Here is a 19,736-nt window from a genome sequence, read left to right on the forward strand (position 1 = left end):
CTTGAGCAGGGTGGCCTTTGGCGTCCGAGTGTTTGAATTTCTTCCAAATTTTTTCTTGTGATTTGAGTTCCAGTTTTAAAGCACTGTGGTCTGAGAATATGCAGGGAATAATCTCAATCTTTTGGTATTGGTTGAGACCTGATTTGTGACCCAGTATGTGGTCTATTCTGGAGAAAGTTCCATGTGCGTTAGAGAAGGAGTATTCTGTTGTTTTAGGGTGGAATGTTCTGTATATATCTATGAGGTCCATCTGGTCCAGTGTGTCATTCAAAGCTCGTTTCTCTGTTGATTTTCTGCTTAGATGATCTGTCTATTGCTGAGAGTGGAATATTGAGGTCTCCTACAATTAACGTATTGTTGTCAGCATGACTCTTTATTTTGGTTAACAGTTGGCTTATGTAGATGGCTGCTCCCATGTTGGGGGTGTAGATATTTACAACTGTTAGATCTTCTTGTTGGATAGACCCTTTAAGAATGATATAGTGTCCTTCTGTGTCTCTATAGTCTTTAGTTTAAAATCTAATTTATCTGATATAAGAATTGCTACCCCAGCTTTCTTTTGAGGTCTGTTGGCATGGAAGATGGATCTCCATCCCTTCACTTTCAGTCTGGATGTATCTTTAGGTTCAAAATGAGTCTCTTGGAGACAGCCTATGGATGGGTCCTGTCTTTTTATCCAATCTGCAACCCTGTTCCGTTTTATGGGAGCATTTAGGCCATTCACGTTGAGAGTGATTATTGAAAGATATGAATTTATTGTCATCATGTTGCCTGTGAAGACCTTGTTTTTATAGACTGTCCCTGTAAATTTCTGTTCTATATCACTCTTAGGGTCTTTCTCCTTTTATAGAACCCCCCTTAGTATTTCTTGCAGGGCCGGCTTAGTGGTCACATATCCTCTCAGTTTCTGCCGGTCTTGGAAGCTCTGTATCTCTCCATCCATTCTAAATGACAGCCTTGCCGGATAAAGTATTCTTGGCTGCATGTTCTTCTCATTTAGTACCCTGAATATGTCTTGCCAGGCCTTTCTGGCTTGCCAGGTCTCTGTGGATAGATCTGACGGTATTCTGATGTTCCTTCCTCTGTACGTAAGGAATCTCTTACCCCTAACTGTCCTTAGGATGGTTTCCTTGGTTCTAAGATTCGTGAGTTTTACTATTACATGCCCGGGTGTTGGCCTGTTTTCCTTGATCTTGGGAGGGGTCCTCTCTGCCTCTAGGACACGAATGTTTGTTTCATTCCCCAGATTAGGGAAGTTCTCAGCTACGATTTGCTCAAATATTATCTTCTAGTCCTCTCTCTCTCTCCACCCCCTCAGGGATTCCAATAATTCTGACATCCGAACGTTTCATGGTGTCACTTATTTCTCTGATTCTATTTTCATGTATTCTGAGTTGTTTTTCCCTGGCCTCTTTTCCCTTTTTCTCTATTATTTGGTCTTCTAGGTCACTAATTCATTCTTCTGCTTTGCTTACCCTAGCTGTTAGATTATCTAGATTAGATTGGATCTCATCAATGGCATTTTTAAGTTCTGCCAATTCAGCTTTCATTTCTGTCCTTAGAGACTCTATGTTGCCATTAATCAATTTCTCCATTCTAGCTATTGTCTTCACAACTGTTAGCCTGAATTCCATCTCCGACATCTTGGTTATACCTGAATCCATTTGTAAATCTGTGGCATAAGTCATAATCTCTGAGTCTTTCCTATTTTTGGGGTTCCTCCTCCTAGTCATTCTGTTGAGGGGTGGTTGAGGGAATGTACAGAGTCCAAATTATTGACCACAACCCAAGCAAGAATCACCTGTTTTCTAGAGACCTTAGGGTTGCCTGCCTCTTGTTTTCCTAGCCTGTCTTCTGGGGGAGGGGCCTGCCACGCTGTTACTCAGGCAACCCTGTTTGGGCAGAGTTGTCCTGCTCCCTGTGGTGGGGGATGGGCTCAGTGAAAAACGTTTTTTTGAGGCTTTTGTTCTCTGGTGGCTTTCCCTGGCGGCTGTCGAGTCAGAGCAGAAGAGAGTTTCCAACCCTCTGCCTCAGAGCAGAGAGAACGCAGTCTGTTCTTCCGTGAGCTCTCTAGGCCACACTATCTCCGTTTCTGTTTGTGCTGCTAAAACTGCAGCGTTCTGGGTTGTGCGCCCCTCAGCAGTGCTCCCAGTCCTCGCCTCCAGGTCAGGGCACGTCTCTGCCCTTTGTGCTTCTAAAACCGCCAGCCATCCCCAGTTCGCACGCCTTGCCCTGCGCTCCGGGTTTCTGTCTGGAGGGCTGCCCTAAAGTCCTTTCCCCACCGCTAGCGGTCTGCGAATCTGTGCCCCGTCCCCAGCATGGGAAGCTATCGCTCACTGGTAGTGTAGGATCCCCATGGCTCAGCTCCCTTCCCCTCCCATTTATCCTCTGATATCTGCTGGCGAAATCACGGCTCCCCGCTTTGTACCTCGAAACCAACCGTCTGCGATATTCTGTTTGTAGAGATCCAGATCTATCTTCTTACATCTCAGGCTGATTTCATGGGTGTTCAGGGTGGTCTGGTAGATATCCAGCTCAATTCTGGGGACCAGTTAGAATAGGGTCCCCTACTCCGCCATCTTTTCCCCCTCTCTGACAAGATGTACTCCTAAATCAACACACACATGATCTAACATGCTATTTTAATTCTTTCAGTAAAAATTTTCAAGCTTCTCAGCTGTACCTGTGGTGTATTTTGAGTCTCTCAGATTTTGAGTATCTAAAACACCACTGGGCACCCAAAAGAAACAATCAAACAAAAAAGCTCTGAGCCATACAAAATCCATGTACTTAACTTCATCAACTTTACTCTTGTGTATGCATTTAAGACCTGTTCATCCTTACTTGAGACAAAATTCTAACATGATTATCTGTTTTCTCTACTAGAAGCAAATTATAGTAACATATTATAAGTAGCGAAGAGAAGTGGAACCTAACACTGAGGGAGAAGACAGAGAAACTATAAAAGAAACAGACAAGTTTTTTTTTTTTTTTTTAAGGCACTATCATCTAAGAAATTTCAGGACATAGGCAAAATCTCTTTGATTGTATTTTACTCTAGTATAATAACATTATGAAAATGATGCCCTTGAATTACTAATTCCTCCACAATCAATATGCATTGTTGAAGAAGATAGATAAGTAATAATATATTTTAGACAATTTTTTATCCAACTGGATAAAAGAGTCTGGTGCTTAAAAAAGTTGAGTTTAATCTGGAAATTTCATTTAGAGAGAAGATATTTTTGCCAACAGGACAGACAAAGGAAGCTCTATATTATTGTGCATTTTCCCCAACAAAGGCCAAATGATATAAAAAATTAAGTTTTTGAAGGATCTGCTATCCCTGGAAGGGAACGAAGTGTTTTCATAAAATGCTATACAAATGCTTAGAGGAGAATAAAAGTAAAATTACTTGAGGTTCACCTCACAACTCAGTTCAGAGTCCACTTAAGAATCAAGGTCTCTCAACTCCCAACCTTGAACTTTATGTGAACAATTTACCGGCAAAATCAGATGGCACATTTTTAACATACAGAGGACCAATGTTGAAAGAAGATTCTAAATAGTGGGGATAAGACTATCACTTTTTTGTTCCATTTACTCCCCCTCCAGGCCCCGATTGCTAAAGCAGCATTTTATGGGGTCTCCTGCTCCTTGAGCTGCAATATAACGGACCACATGAAGCTCGTTGTGTGTAGTCCAGGAGTATACCGTGCTATCTGCAGGCTCTGCTATCATCCAAAGTTTGAAAGAGCCATCAAATATCTTCTTAGATGCTCTTTATACCCACAGCTAATATAACTGTACCCCACCCCTGGATTGAGACAGAGCTGAGGCTGCATCCTGGCAAGGGACCTTGCTCTCAGTTCCTAACCATGAAATGAAAGATGGAACTAGACTGTTTCTAAAGCCTATTTCAGTTCTAAGATTCTGTGAGTCTAAAACTATGTTTGTTATTACAAGTCATGACAGCTACTATTGAATAGTCTTCCAATTACCTATTTTCTCAGGCTTCTTTTTAAATTCTTTATTACTGGACATTACACTCAGGAAGAATTTCTATAATTCTATGTACCAAATTTGCTTAAAGAAACAAAAAAATGTTAATACCAGATTTTTAAAAGAGCCAATTTTCTTAGTATATTAAAATATGTCAGATAATGTCTAAAGTATGCAATAAGTCTCTTAAAATGATTTTAAGACCAAAGTTTCCTATAATTAGTTATAAAAATATTGTAAACAACTGAACCAAAATGAAACCAAATAAACCAGCTACTAAACTACACATATGTCTTCAAAATCTTATGGGAGTCAAATATTCCAGTAAAAATAACAGAAGAGATGGAAACACAAGTTTCTTATTATCACACTTCATATGTTATAAAACATAACAGCTAACTTATTTTTGGCAAAATGATTAGGGATTGCAACACTCTGGCTTACACAAACTTATTTGATTGTCAAATGCATCTTAAATGGAGCGTGTCATGCTAACTTCAGGCATGCAGGCACTGTGCTGTCTTAGAGTAGCCCAGAGACACTGAAATTTCAACACTTCAGCAGGGATCACACCGATGATATTAACCGGGCCAGGTGTTTAAAGAGGGGTGGGGGGACTTCAACAATGCAGTTAATTGAAACCAGACAAAGCTTTTGAATAATAATAATAAAAAATCATACAGATGTTCACCCTCCTCCCTGGGTAATCTTTATGGACAATTTATTGCACGCATTATTTTCTAGAAAACACCCTTTTTAAGAAAACACAGTTTCATATGTCTCTCTGAAAACTCTATAATCACAGTATGAGCTATGCCTCCACAAACAGACTACATTACGCTCATGTCTCATTTCCCTTTCCCCTTTTCACCATGGTTCCTGCAAGGGCGAGAACACCTGGAAGGAGAGCAATAATTAGAAAGCTCTAAAGCAAAAGGAGCTACAAGAAGCTGGATTAACCTTAAGATGCATTGTACTTCTTTCCCAAAAGACATGTGAGTGCATGCCAAAAAGGAGAGATGGGTTCAAAACAAATGTGTTAACAACTGTTCGCAAATATGCACAAGAGAAACTATACAATACATGCAGAATCAATGGGAAGCAAACAAAAACCAAAAAGATCAGTGATTAAGTTAATAGACTGTGAAGGACTCAGCAATGAATATTTTCTTCCCTATGTTTATAGAATAGTGTATTTGTCAGGGTTCCCCAGAGAAAAAGAACCAATAGGATACATAAATATGCATATATATGAAAGGAGATTTATTATAGGAATTGGCTCACATGATTATGGAGGCCAAAAAGTTCCACAATATGCATCTGCAAGCTGGGAACCAGGAAAGCCAGGGGCATGATTCAGTCTGAGTTTGAAGGCCTCAGAACAGGAGGAGCTGATGGTGGAAGTCCTAGAGGCGAAGGCCAGCAAACCTGGAGCTCCAATGTCAGAGGGAAGGAAAGATGGATGTCTCAGCTCAAGAAGACAGAGAGAGAGAGAGAGAGAGAACCCCCCTTCCCTGAGTTTTGTTTTATTTGGGACCTCAGTGGATTGGAGGATGCCTGCTCACAATGGTGAGAACAAATCTTTTCTCAGTCTACTGATTCAAATGCTAGTCTCTTCTGGAGGAAAAGATGGATGTCTCAGCTCAAGAAGAGAGAGAGAGAGAGAACTCCCCTTTCCTGAGTTTTGTTTTATTTGGGACTTCAACAGATTGGAGGATGCCTGCTCACAATGGTGAGAATAAATCTTTTCTCAGTCTACTGATTCAAATGCTAGTCTCTCCTGGAAACATCCTCAAAGACACACTGAGAAACGTTTTACCAGCTATCTAGCTGTCCCTTAGTCTGGTCCAGTTGACACATAAAATTAACCATCACAAATAGTAATGCTATTATTATTTCACACATGCAAGTACTCTTTTCTTCAAAAGTTTTTTTTTTTTAAGTTTTCAAAACACCTGGGATAACTAATAACCCCAAACTGTATTTCATATCAGTTTGCTATATTTTATTAGACAGGACCAACTCACCTCCTACACTGGGAAGTAAACTGGGATGTTATCTATGTACCTATATGCTTGATTGTACACCACACAAGTGAAATACTAACTGTAGTAGTTGTGGAGTAGGCAGCTTCTGACAAGATCCTCACTTTCTAGTGTTCATGCTCCAGTGTAATCTGCTCCTCTTGAGTGGGGGCTGGACCTAGGGACTTGCTTCTAACAAATGGAATACTGTACAAGTAATGGGATGTGATTTCCATAATTAGGGGATAGTCTGTGACTTCCATCTTGCCAGCAGACTTTTTCTGGCTCTTCTACCACACTTGCTCTAATGAGGCAAGTTAGAAAGACCCACATATTAAGGAACTGAGGGTGGCCTCCACCCACGGGCCACTGATGGACCAAAGCCCTCAGTACAACAACCCTCATGGAATGGAGTCCTGCCAACAATCATGTAAATGAGCTTAGAAGCACATCCTTCTCAATTCAAATCTTCAAATGAGACTACAGTCCTGGAAGATATCTTGAGTGCAGTCTTATGAGAGACCCTGAAGCAGAGGACCCAGCTAAGTTGTGGCCAGATCCCAGACCCACAGAAACTGTTGAGAGAATAAATATGTATGGTTTTAGGGCATTACATTTTGGGGCAATTTGTTACACAGCTGTAGATAACTGATATGGTACTTAACCTAGTGACTGAGCCGATGATTCCACTGTTATTTCCATCACCATAATAACAGCTAATACTTATTAGGAAACTTCTAAGGCCGAGGAACCATTCTTAAGTCTCCCTTGGAGAACATATTATTATCCCCATTTCACAGATGAGGAAAGGGAGGTACAGAGATACGCAATAACTTGTCCCAGGTCACACAGACAAAATACACAGCAAGTACATGAACCTAGGTGTCCTAGCTCTAGAGCCAGGGCTTTTGGCAACTGTGGAGACAGAACCACAGAATGGCAGGGCTGGGCACCATAAAGAAGGTTACCTCATCACACAGTACTAGAGGAGATTTAGAAGACACAAAAAAGATCAGAAGCCATGCAAAATGCTAAAAAGAAAAAGTCTCCTTTCCAATTAAGGTGCCTTTTCTATGGAAAAAAAGAGTAGAAACAATAATACAGTGAACGGAAAGCAATCCTGAATTTACTAAAATCACACTTAGAAATGAAAAATACATTTTCTTATACCCAATAAGCGAAAATTACCAACCTCCATTTGGTATTAAAAACCACACCCAGGGAGGCTATAGTTGTACATTTCCTAAGGGCAATTATGAGTGAGACCTACGTTTGTCAAGCTGGTAGAAGTAGAAGAAAATTTCCAAGGACCTCTGAAACTCCTCTTGAAATTTTTATCATATGGAATGAGAAAAGTCAAAATCCTAGGACACAGAGATTCCAGGAAGGAATCACTTCCTCTCTTGCATTCAGATTACAAGGTTAAATAGCATTCCCTCACACTCCTACACAGTAGTTACCAGACCTATGGATTACTGTGTCTCCTCCATTAGACTTTGGACTCTCTTACCTCAAAGACTGTCTTATTCACTGGGATGTCCTCAAAACACAGCTCAGGGCCTGACATATGGCCAGTGTTTAATATGTGTTTGTTGAATCAAGAAATAATTTATGTTGTGAATTGCATCCATTCAATAGATCCTTTCAGTGGTACATGTTATTGAGAGTATGAGTTTCTGTTTTGTTTTGAAGTCTCTTCTAGCTCACTAGCTTTCTTGGGCACTTTAAATAGGTCTTTGTGTCTCCAGCATCTCACTTAATATCTGACACCCAGTGGTACCCAATCATTTGTGAACGAATGAACCCCAAAAGGCTGCCAACCTATAGAATGGAGAAGGATCCAGACTTATGACTAAATAAAGATTTAGTGTTCCATAAGGACAGCTGTTTGCTTACTGATGATGATGATGATGATAAATTTTCTTTCTTTTGAAAGGAGGAATGAACATTTGCAAAATATTCTCTCAATAAAGACAGATTCTTGTCTAGGTCTTGGCTGGGGACTACTCTTAAATATTCCTTTATAAATGGCAAGTTATATGCAACTTCAGATTTCCAGATAACCCTAGATTAAATGGCATTCATCTGGAAAATTTCTACCTTCTTCAGTATTATTTTTTGAAACACATGGAAATTGCGTGAACATACACTCACATAGGCCCATAGTAATATGGATAAAGATAAAGGCAGCTACCAAACATCCCCCTCTCTGTTATATTTATCAATTAGACAAGAGACAAAAGAGGGAAGGAAAGCTGAGAAGGATCTGCGCAAGTGCATAATCTAGCACCTACAGTCACCTCCTGAGGCATACTTACTGGGAGTTCAGGAGCAAGCTTCAAAATCTCAAGGCTAATATAGCAGCCTACTGAATGGCCAATGACCACAAGTTTTATTTCCTTTGGCACATGAGTTCTCAGGAAAGCTAGCTTGTGTTCAACTTGACCTTGTAGTCCATAGATGTCGTTAATTTCCGGAGCATTTGAATCTAAAAGCAAAAATATGAATATATTTTCACTCAATAAGGTAAAGTAATAAATTCACTGGGAAAACTATCTTAAAAAAAAAAACTAACAACAGTAGTAGTTCCCATTTATTTAAAGCCTACAATGTGCTAGCTACAGTGTTACTTAAATTACATCAAGTCTTCAAAACAGCCCCAGAAAGGAAGCATTATTTTCATTTTACAGATGAAAATCTCAAAGTTCACAGACATCAGGTGACAGACTGACAGTCACACATCTACGAAGTGAGAACAGTGAGATTCAAACCCAGGTCTCTGTCCTCAAAGTCCATGAACTTTCAACTAGTCTATGAACTACAGTTAACTTAGGCCACTAGCTCTCAAACTTGATCATGTATCAGAATCCTCTGCAGGACTTAGGAAGGTGATAACTGCTGGGCCCCACTACCAAACTCCCTGATTCAGTAGGTCGGGGTTGGGGCTCAAGAATTTCTAAGTTTAAAAAAAAAAAAAAAAAAGAATTTCTAAGTTTCCAGGAGATGTTGATATTGCTGGTCCCAGGACCACACACTGAGAACCACTGGTTAGGCTATTTTATATTATTAATAGACAACTAAGAAAACCCATGACACTGCTTCATTATTTTAGATAATCTTTGTTTGCTGAAGAACTTAGACTGAATGGCTTAAGGAGAAATGTTGTAAATTGTTCCTTTTAACCAGCAGTCTTAACCTGAAATATCCTTTCTTCCTTTCATAAATGAACTGTCTTCTGAAATCTTCAAGAGCTAATTAAAACTTTATCTAGCTAATCTCCAAGAAAAATGAATGAGCCTCCCTTTGTGCTTAACCAGTCCCCTTCCACTCTTATTAGAGCACTTTATCATACTTGTATAATTGTCTGTTTATTTCCTCTCGTAGCCTGTGAGCTCCTTGGAGGCAAGGTCCACTTTTTCCTCTGTGTCCTCTGTGACTAGCACACAGTAAATACTAATGTGGACTGAAAAAACTGAACTCACTGGACAGTCTCTGAGGATGCTGCCAGCTCTGGTAGTCTATAAATATGGTAGTCTGTAAATATGAATATAAATTTCAATAGGTTTTCCCTACGCACCTATAATATTTCAAAATATCACAAGGTAGTAAATTGTTTATTAAAGTTTGAATTACTGGGATACTAAATTTCTTGCCTTCGACTCCTACAAGTTACTGATGGGAACTGTAATGAGCCACAATGCAGCTCATTTGAAAGGCACCCAGAACTCACTGCAAAGGACTGCTCTTCAGTTTTATCTGTGCGTGCTGTTTCCGTTTCCTTCAGTGCTCAGCTCCCCTTGTTAATCTGGCTAACTCCTCTTCATCCTTCAAACTCCCAACAAGTGTTATCTCCTCTGAGAAGCTACTTTATGATTCAGTGGGCGAGGAGTAAAGTAGCCTTCTTTTCAGGTCCCCCGATATCCCATGTTTATCTTACCACACTACTCCTAGCTTATTCCTATTTTACAATTTATGTCTTGCTTATCTCTGTCCCTCAGTGCCTGGCATACAGTTATTGAAGACCTTTTTACTGAGTCAATGAGGCTTAGTTCCCTTTTTCCATGGTATTATTGATCTCTCAGGTTAAGATGTGCTCTGCCCGAATCCTTCTTCCTAGGTCAGCCTAGGATCCATTCTCTGTTTAACAAGGAAGTTCAGCATAAAACAGAATGGGGAAGAGAATCTGGAAGTCTGACTTTGGTAGGGCTCCTGATAGCTCCAAAGGCAAATGTTCACTGAGTATTACACTTGAGTACGTTATGCTCCCCTTTCAGTTTATCTGCTCTGATCACTCCATCCAGAAGGGATCATATTATTCTCAGATACCCCCAAACAAACATCTATAATACTTGCAAACCAAATTCTTTATTTTTCAAAATACATAATGGTTTGAAAATGTAAAAATCTTCATTTCATTGGGACAACATGGTGTAGTAACATCATGGGTGCTGGAGACAAGATAAATCTGGGTCTAAATCCCAGCTGAGCACCTTATTAACTTGGTGGCTAGGGCAAATCTTCAGTGTCCTCTTATCTGTAACAGAGTAATAATTCTAGGCTCCTAAGAGTGTAAGCATAATACTTTTAAAGCACATAGCACAAGCGTCTGGCCTAAATTGTGAAAGAAATGAGTTACGCCTGCTATCATTTCAATTCCTGTCATTTAAGTCCTCCCTCGAATATATACCAAGAACATTTACTTAGATAGTGCAAAGAGAAAGAAAATGAGCTAAATGCAGTAAACATTTTAAAACTTCACTGACACCAGAAATAAGGTTCTAAAAGATTGTATTTCAGATGAACTTTAATGAACATTATAATTCAAAAGATTAATCAAATGAATATTTCAGAAGTAAATCTGGTTTTACCTCTGGGAACTGCTCAGTAGCTTTCCAAGATAAAGACATTACTTACTAGCATCTGCCGTAGTAATGAGGTTAGAGGAGAAGAAAACACTTTCTAGAAATAATAATGACAGCAAATATTACATGTGCTATCTGGACATTATTTTACTAGCAAAAACTAAAGGTTAAAGGACTATATACTTCTTTATATATTTTCACGCCTATTATTATTTTAATATACTCTGAAAAAAATACTAGAAATCATTAACTTTCCATAAAATACAGTAAAAAAAATTACATGCAATTGTACCAAGATCAGAAGAATGATATGGAAATTACTTAAGCCATTCTTCCTGTAGAAAATGTATTCCAAGTTACAACAACTAAGTATGTTTGGAACATAAACGTTATCAAGGTATGGTCTTAAATATGATACTGACAATTCCCTTTTAGAACCTGACCCTATCTGGGGCGCCTGGGTGGCTCAGTCAGTTAAGCGTCTGGCTGCAGCTCAGGTCATGATCCTGGGGTTCCGGGATCGAGCCCTGCATCGGGCTCCCTGCTCAGCGGGAGGTCTGTTTCTCCCTCTCCCTCCGTAGCTCCCTGCTTGTACTCTCTCTCTCAAAAAAAAAAAAGAAAGAAAAAAAGAACCTGACCCTATTTCTTAGACCCATTTCTATGGAATTTACTTTGTAGCTTATTTATTGATTCTGGAGTTTATTTCAAAAGGTACATATAATCTGTTCCTACATAGTTCACAGAAGAATTAAGTAATATTAGTACTTCACATTTATTTTTCATCTGTTGTACAAACTGATTGATCCAGTTATTAAAATTTTGTCAATTTTGGATCAAAATATTATGCATCCCTTACAGCTTCAGGACACAGGTATCTGATAACTATTATTTTGTTCTATTTTACGTCAACTAAATTGACTACTCTGACAGAAAACAGTGACTAAATGGCCAAAGGTGACTTTGAAAATACAGATATAAATACAATGTGCTCCCCTTATCTTCAAGGAGTTCACAATCTAATAAGAGCAAACAAATAGATAAAAACACAATTATAAAACACTGAAATAAGTATATCTCAAGCATTTCCTTGAGAAAAGAACAAATTTTTACCGCATCACATTTGAAAAGTAATGCCCCTTTGGGTTCATGAAAACTACTGGGACCTTCTCCAAATAAATCAAGATAAATATCTAGAAAATATTCCTTACTAATGCACACTACTATAAATATGTAACTTTACATACTTGAATGCAATCATATGGCCTAAATTTAATAATACATACACATATACGTATGTCTAGGTACATACTGAATATAAACGCATAACACATAAGCAGATTTATTTACAAGTCACCTGTGACCACAGAACTAACAAAATTGGGAGATTAGTGCTACATGAGCCTTCTACTAGGACTGAGTCTGCACACAGTAACTCTCCAAATCTCATACCAGAATTTCTCAACTAGTGAACTCTTCCATCCTGCCCCCATCATTACTCCAAAGCTGTATCTTAATAATTTAATTAAACAACCTACATGTGGAGATTAAAAGGCTAAAAATAGCACTTCCTATTTTAAAGAATGCTTTGAGAAAGATATCTATCTATCTATCTATCTAGCTATCTATATATGGTTTACTCTTTAGGTAAAGCTTTAAAAACACAAAACAGTATCATCTGTTGTTCATCATTACATAAATGTCACCAAAAATATAAAAAGAGACATGAAATTTACTTTAAATTTGTGACAGTAAAACTGGAGATGGGATCTAAGAAATGGAATTTTATCAGGGCACCCGGGTGGCTCAGTAGGTTAAACGCCCAACTCTTGATTTCAGCTCAGGTCATGATCTCAGGGTTGTGGGATCAAGCCCCATGTCGGGCTCCTTGCTGGGCGTGGAGCCTGCTTAAGATTCTCTCTCTCCCTCTGCTCCTTCCCCCATCTCTAAAAAAATAATAATAAAAATAAATTTAAAAATGGAACTTTTTCTGTACTGTTTTATTTATTAACAGAAAATATTAAAGCAATTATGGCAAATATGGCAATTATGGCCAAGTGTTAACTATGAAGAGAAAATTGAGTAGCAGAATCTTGGACTGTTACACTATTGTTTGTACTTTTCTATATTTAAAATTTTTTTTCTCAAAGTAAAAGAAAAAATTTTACTTTAGAATGCTTTGACATGATGATCCTACCTACCTTATATCAGTTTTATAGGGGAACTTACCATTTGCTTCTCCACTACTTTCAGTGGAATACAAAAGCCCCAAAGGACTTTATCTAGGTTTATGCAAAACATCAGTGAAAGGGTAGATGAGAACTGTCCCTAATTCTTTATGCTTATTTAATTCACTGATCCAAAGGCCTTCCTTTCATGACTGTACCCTGACTTTACTAAGCTGATGTGAAAGCATACTCTCATAATTTAGGCCTCCACTGCCCCTGGCCCCCTAATTATTTCTGCAAACTCCTTGCATCTAAACATTGGTGCAAGTGTGTTAGCTTTTAAGGCATGCAACACAGGTTGTGGTTAGCTTATGGTAGGTAGGCATCCTATTTAAAACTGCTATCAAGCAAACAAAACTTTGTAAACCCCAAACATACCTTACAAAAATAATTTTTTATTATTATTCTCCAAATAGATGGTTAAAAACCAGGGTCATTAAATAATGCTTTCCACCTGACAAAACCCAGTGCTCTGCTACAGATTTTAGTGGGGAAAATACGGGAAATGAGAGAGAAAAAGAGAGAGACTGAGATTAATTTAGCGAGAAGAACATAATGTTTATTGACTTAGCAAATAACAAAAGCCAAAGACATAAAAGTGTGAGGTGTAATTCTGGACAGTGATGAATTCTGTGGCTGTTTGTGGTTGATAGGGAGGTGGAGCAAACGAGGCTGGAAAGAAGGCTGCTACTAGATGGAGGAGGACACCGGCCACCACCACGGAGTCTGGGCTCCACTGTCGGGAGCACTGAGAAGATGCTAAGGCCCCCGAAGACGGGGCAGTGGGCCGGCCCGGCAGCGGGCCACTAACTAACTGCAGAACTGCTCTCCTCGATCCTGCTGCGCTTCCCACTTCGGCTTCCCTGAGCCTCTACCAATGTGCTGGGTTCCTAACTTCTTCTCTGGCTCCGCCCTTTGTTTTTTTTCTGTTTCTTCCCACCTACTCACAGACTCGTTTACTTTCAGTGACTGTGAGCCCCCGAGACTGACTGACAGACTGTCCCTGCCTTGGGCTCTTCTAGCCATTCCATTCTGCCTCCATGTTCCTCTGCCAATCATGGTCCTGGCAAGAGACAACACCCGACTGTTTTTCTCTCTTTCCTTCTGTTTGAATACTGGAATGGGAGTGGTTTATTGTTTCCCTGGATAAGCATGACCCAAATTCATCATTAGTTGAAAGATTGTGTAACTTTTTTAGGTAGTGTTTTATCAGCTGAAACGAAACCACTGTGATTTCTAGCTTTTATGTTACACTTTTTGAACAAATGACTTAAAATAGTTGATAATGAATCTGCCGTCAAGTAAGCTGACTCTATAGTAAATCAAAGCCAGAAAGAGTTTATACTTCTAATTCCTCACATTTTCTTTTCACACTTTTGTCTTGAATCACCCCCTCCTGACATTGGTGAACATCTGTTCTCCCAATTATACTCAATTTATGATTGTGATAATGTGGTGCAACTAGAATATTATTTCCAACTGTTCATAATTTTAACATGTGCTAATATGAAGCAAAACATACTTTCAACATTTGATGGGTGGTTACAGCTTATGTCCTCTCTCTCAATGATTACATATTTTTCACACCATATTTTGCATGTCAGAAAACCTGTACTTTAGAGCAATAATCCTGGATGATGAATAATCTATCTGTTCTGCTGATCCACAGCAATCTACCATAGCATGCATTTGCAAACATAACCTTCAATATGTAAAACAAATGAAAGCAGAACTGTCTGGCTGAATGGGGGTGATGGTGGGGCCCAGAGCCCTGCCTGCCCTTCATAGAACTTTTGGGCTCCTCAGAACACAGATGGAAAGTCATTAACCTAAAAGGCAGAGACTGGAATGTCTATTTCTTTGTAGACCCTGTGGTACCAACGTAATAACCTAGTAGGTTGTCAATAAATCCTTGATGATGAGCTGCCCATTCACCCTGTCTAGAAAACCGCAGCTTCCTTTGGCCCTCTGGTGGCCCTTTGGGCTAATGCCTCTAGATGGCACTGTTTTCATTAGGTAGCAAAGGAACCAGCCTCCAATTACTAAGTTATTAACTCAACAGTACACAAGCAGTCTAAGCAATAAGCATACTCAAAGTTATAAATAATAAGATGTCAATTTAAAATGAGAACTAAAGACATTTCCCAGAAATTCAGAGACAAAACAGATAATTTCAACTGGTTTTCCTCAAGATCTACGGTAGTGGTTCTGAAAATAGGGTCCTAGGACTAACAGCATCAACATTACTCCGAGAACTTGTTAAAGATGCAAATTCTCAGGTCCCACCCCACATCTACTGAATCAACAACTTGAGGTGATACCCACTCATCCGTGTTTTAATGAATCCTCCAGGTGATTCTGATGCCTGCCAAAATTTGAGAAGCCCTGATCTATGGTTACCCTTTGAATCTATTTGCAACTTTCAAAGTTGCTCTTCGTGTTCAAATGCTTGATTTTGTCTTCACGTAAGGGCTTACTGTGATAATGGAGTTGAACGTTGCTCTCATTAAGTAATTCAGTACATAGCTTCTCACCCAGGTTAAGAATGTAGGAATTAGACATATGACCTACATTACATTAAAGATTTATTATTCTTCACTGAGTATCCTGAGGTTATTTTCACTACTTCCTAGCTCCTTCTGTCTTGGGCTTATCTCTTGCCAAAGGTAAGATGACAGGCCAGCAATAACAGACCAGCAGGGGGGAGGCTTTTGGAGGTTTAGCATGTTAATTAAGTCTGTTTTCCATTTTTCTCTTTTTTCCAAAAAGATTCTATCTATCTATCTATTGAGAGAGAAGAAAGAAAGAGAGAGAGACCATTCGTACATGCACAGGGGAGGGGCAAAGGGAAAGGGAAAGAGAGAATCCCAAGCCAATTCCACACCCAGCACGGAGCCCGACTGGGCCCGATCTCACAACCCTGTGATCATGACCAGAGCTGAAATCAAGAGTCAGACACCCAACAGACTAAGCCACCTCAAGTCTGTTTTCCTTTTTTTTTTTTTTTTTAAAGATTTTATTTGTCAGAGAGAGAGAGAGCATGTACAAGCAGGGGGAGCTGCAGGCAGAGGGAGAAACAGGCTCCGAGCTGAGCAGGAAGCCCGATACGGGACTCGATCCCAGGACCCTGGGATCATGACCTGAGCCAAATGAGCCGAAGGCAGACGCTTAACGTACTGAGCCACCCAGGTGCCCCTCAAGTCTGTTTTCTAAGAAGAATTCTAACACCTCTGTTTTCCAAACACAACCTAAGATAGTAAAAACACACTCCCAGGCAAACATATACATTTCCTGACAAAGGAAAAACTATGGTATTGAACCTAAAATTTTCTTTGGGCATAGAACAATAAAGTTGTTTAAGATATTTCATAGCAGAGCAAGTATCTGCTACACATTCTGTTCACCTTCAGTCACGTTTTAATATGATGGCTGTTGAAATACACGTTTTTAATCAAGGAAGCAAAATCTGTATATTCAGTTTCACCTCACTAGTGCTCTTAAAATCTTTCACTGCTAGGTAATCAATATTTACTTGTCTTTCAAAGTATACCCTAGTCTTTAAGCGAAGTGTTAAAGACTCTCAGGTGAACTGCATTCATAAACACACACACACATACACACACACACAGAGTGTGCATTAACACAGAAAAAGATACTATGAAAAAAGGCATTTTGAAGTATTTATACAAGTATTTGCCATGAGTTGCACTGTTTCTTCTACACCCCATTACCCTGTTCCCCTATGAACCACAGCAGGAAAAGGGTCACAGACCAGGTGTAACTGGTGATCATGGAAGGGCCAATCTGAGAATTAGCTCATAGAGTAACTCAACCTAAAAACGGAGTCTCGGGCGCCTGGGTGGCTCAGTTGGTTAAGCGACTACCTTCGGCTCAGGTCATGATCCTGGAGTCCCAGGATCGAGTCCCGCATCGGGCTCCCTGCTCGGCAGGGAGTCTGCTTCTCCCTCTGACCCTCCTCCCTCTTATGTTCTCTGTCTCTCATTCTCTCTTTCTCAAATAAATAAATGAAATCTTTAAAAACAAAAAACAAACAAAAAAAAAACGGAGTCTCATTAGCACTTTGCATTAGTCACCTAAGGCGACCCACCAAGAGGACTAGAACACTGAACTAAACATTCAAAGTGCCGGCTTCTTGTCAAGGTTCTGCCACTCACTAGCAGGTGATTTAGCCCTGTTGGGCCTTACTTTCCTTCCTTGAAAAATAAGGGTTCAAGGTAGGATTTGATGTGGATACTTTTAGCTCTACGATTCTATAATTTTTTTTCTTTCTTTAAAGTTTTTTTTTTTTTAATAGTGGAAACTTTCAAACATACATAAAAGTAGAGAGAACATATAATAGATCCGCATGTACCCATCTTCCACTTTCTGTAATTTTTTTTTTCCGCTTTACTGAAGTATGATTGACAAATAAAAACTGTATATACTTAGATAGTACCACATAATTGTTTTTATGTGATGATTTAATATACGGATACACCGTGAAATGATTACCATAATCAGATGAACATACCCATCACCTCACATGGTTTAGTGTAAGTGCCTGGCGTTAAGCTTTTGATTGACGAGGCCTCCATTTCAAAAGACACCCATCTTGAATGAGCATATTGCCACCTGTATGAGACAACTACTAGCAAAACCACCAGCTAAGGAACTAGGCCACCCCACCCACGATGGTACCTTTCAGAAAGCCTTGGGTAAGTTAAGGTAACTGACTTCTTGTGTGACCCACTTCTTCCTTCCCAAGCACTAACTCTGGCTCTTATGCCTTACATTAGCCAGTAAAGAGTGAACCTGCAAAACTGTAGGCACCCCACCCTCGGGCTCTAATAAAGGCAGGGCCCCAGGTCTGCTCCCCCTGCCATGTACCCCCAAGAAACTGTAGGTAATAAATCTTGTTCCTCGAAGTTCCCTCAGGGTGTCTTCCTGAAGTGCATCCTGCAGTCATAGTAAGAACCACAAGACCTAGCCCAGCCATAAATAAGGGCCCCCATGGAGGAAATGTCTGTGGAGCTCCCTACCAGTGATGTGTCCTGGGCACGCACAGCAGGCACTCCTAACTGAGGCCACTGCCATCAGGAGGCTTGGGATGGACAGAGTAACTACCTTCTTTCTTTTTTTTTTGTGATGGTGAGAACATTAAGATATACTCTCTTGGCAAATTTCAATTATACAATATAGTATTATTAACTAAAATCATCATGTTGTACATTAGATCCCCAGAATTTATTCATCTTATAAATGGAAGTCTGTACCCTTTGACCAACATCTCCCCATTTCCCCCATCCCTCAAATCCTGGCAGCTGCTCATAGAACTCTCTGATTCTATGAGTTCAACTTTTCTTCGATTCCATATATAACTGAGATCATACAGCATTTGTCTTCCTGTGTCTGGCTTATTTCACTTAGCATAATATCCTCCAGGTTTATCCATGCTGTTGAAAATGGCAGGATTTCCTTCTTTCTTCATGGCTGAATAATATTGCATTGTGTATGTGTGTGTGTGTGTGTGTATACACCACATTTTCTTTACCTATTCATCCATTAACAGACACAAGTTGTTTCCATATCTTGGAATTATCCACATACTGTGAATAACACTGCAATGAATATGGGTATATAGATATCTCTCTGAGATACTGATTTCATTTTCTTTAGATATAGATCCAGAAGTGGGATTGTTGGGTCATATGGGAGTTCTATTTTTAATTTTTGAGGAGCTCCCATATTGTTTTCTGTAATGGTTGTCCGAACAGTGCTGAGTTCCCTTTTCTCCACACCTTTGCCAATATGTGTTATTTTTTGTCTTTTTGATAACAGTCATCATAACAGGAGTGAAGTGAGTCTCACTGTGGTTTTGATTTGCATTTCCCTAATGATTAGTGAGGTTGAGCATCTTTTCATATTCCTGCTGGCCATTGGTATGTTTTCTTTGGAAAAATTTGCCCATTTTTATTTATTTATTTATTTTTAAAGATTTTATTTATTTGACAGAAAGAGACACCGTGAGAGAGGGAACACAAGCAGGGGGAGTGGGAGAGGGAGAAGCAGGCTTCCTGCGGAGCAGGATCCCAGGGGCTCGATGCGGGGCTCGATCCCAGGACCCTGGGATCATGACCTGAGCCGAAGGCAGACGCTTAACGACTGAGCCACCCAGGCGCCCCTGCCCATTTTTAAATCAGACTATTAGTTTTTTTTGCTATCGAGGCGTATGAGTTCCTTATACATTTTGGGTCAGATAGATGGTTTACAAATATTTTCTCTTATTCCATAGGTTGCCTTTTCGTTTTGTTGATTGTTTCTTTTGCTTTGCAGAAGCTTTTAGTTTAACACAGTCCCAATATTTATGTCTGCTTTTGTTACCTTTACTTCTGGTGTCATACTCAAGAAATCACTGTCAAGACCAGTGCCAAGGAGCTTTTCCCCTATGTTTTCTTCTAGGAGTTTTATGACTTCCAGTCCTAAATTTAAGTATTTAATCCATTTTGAATTAATTTTATGTGCATTTGTTTATTCTCTTGCATGTGGATATCCAGTTTTCCTAACACCATTTATTGAAGATACTATCTCTTTCTCCATTGTGTATTCTTGGGAGCCCCCGTCAA

At 39.5% G+C, this 19,736-nt stretch overlaps 1 protein-coding gene across 4 annotated transcripts in view; it reads right to left on the bottom strand.

Moving 5' to 3' along the window:
* Positions 1 to 19,736, bottom strand: part of LDAH (lipid droplet associated hydrolase) — a 112,704-nt gene that overhangs the window by 62,777 nt on the left and 30,191 nt on the right. For all 4 annotated transcript variants that reach the window (XR_004678444.1, XM_035000663.1, XM_035000662.1 and 1 more), the window contains exon 4: positions 8,345 to 8,514. Coding sequence is in view for 3 of the 4 variants with exons in the window: in XM_035000663.1 (XP_034856554.1) it covers positions 8,345 to 8,514 (170 nt within the window). In the remaining variant the exon portion in view is untranslated. The remainder of the gene's footprint in view (positions 1 to 8,344; positions 8,515 to 19,736) is intronic.

The sequence above is a fragment of the Mirounga leonina genome, unplaced genomic scaffold (assembly GCF_011800145.1).
Source record: "Mirounga leonina isolate KUSES-001 unplaced genomic scaffold, KU_Mleo_1.0 Mir_125, whole genome shotgun sequence".
Classification (NCBI taxonomy): domain Eukaryota; kingdom Metazoa; phylum Chordata; class Mammalia; order Carnivora; family Phocidae; genus Mirounga; species Mirounga leonina.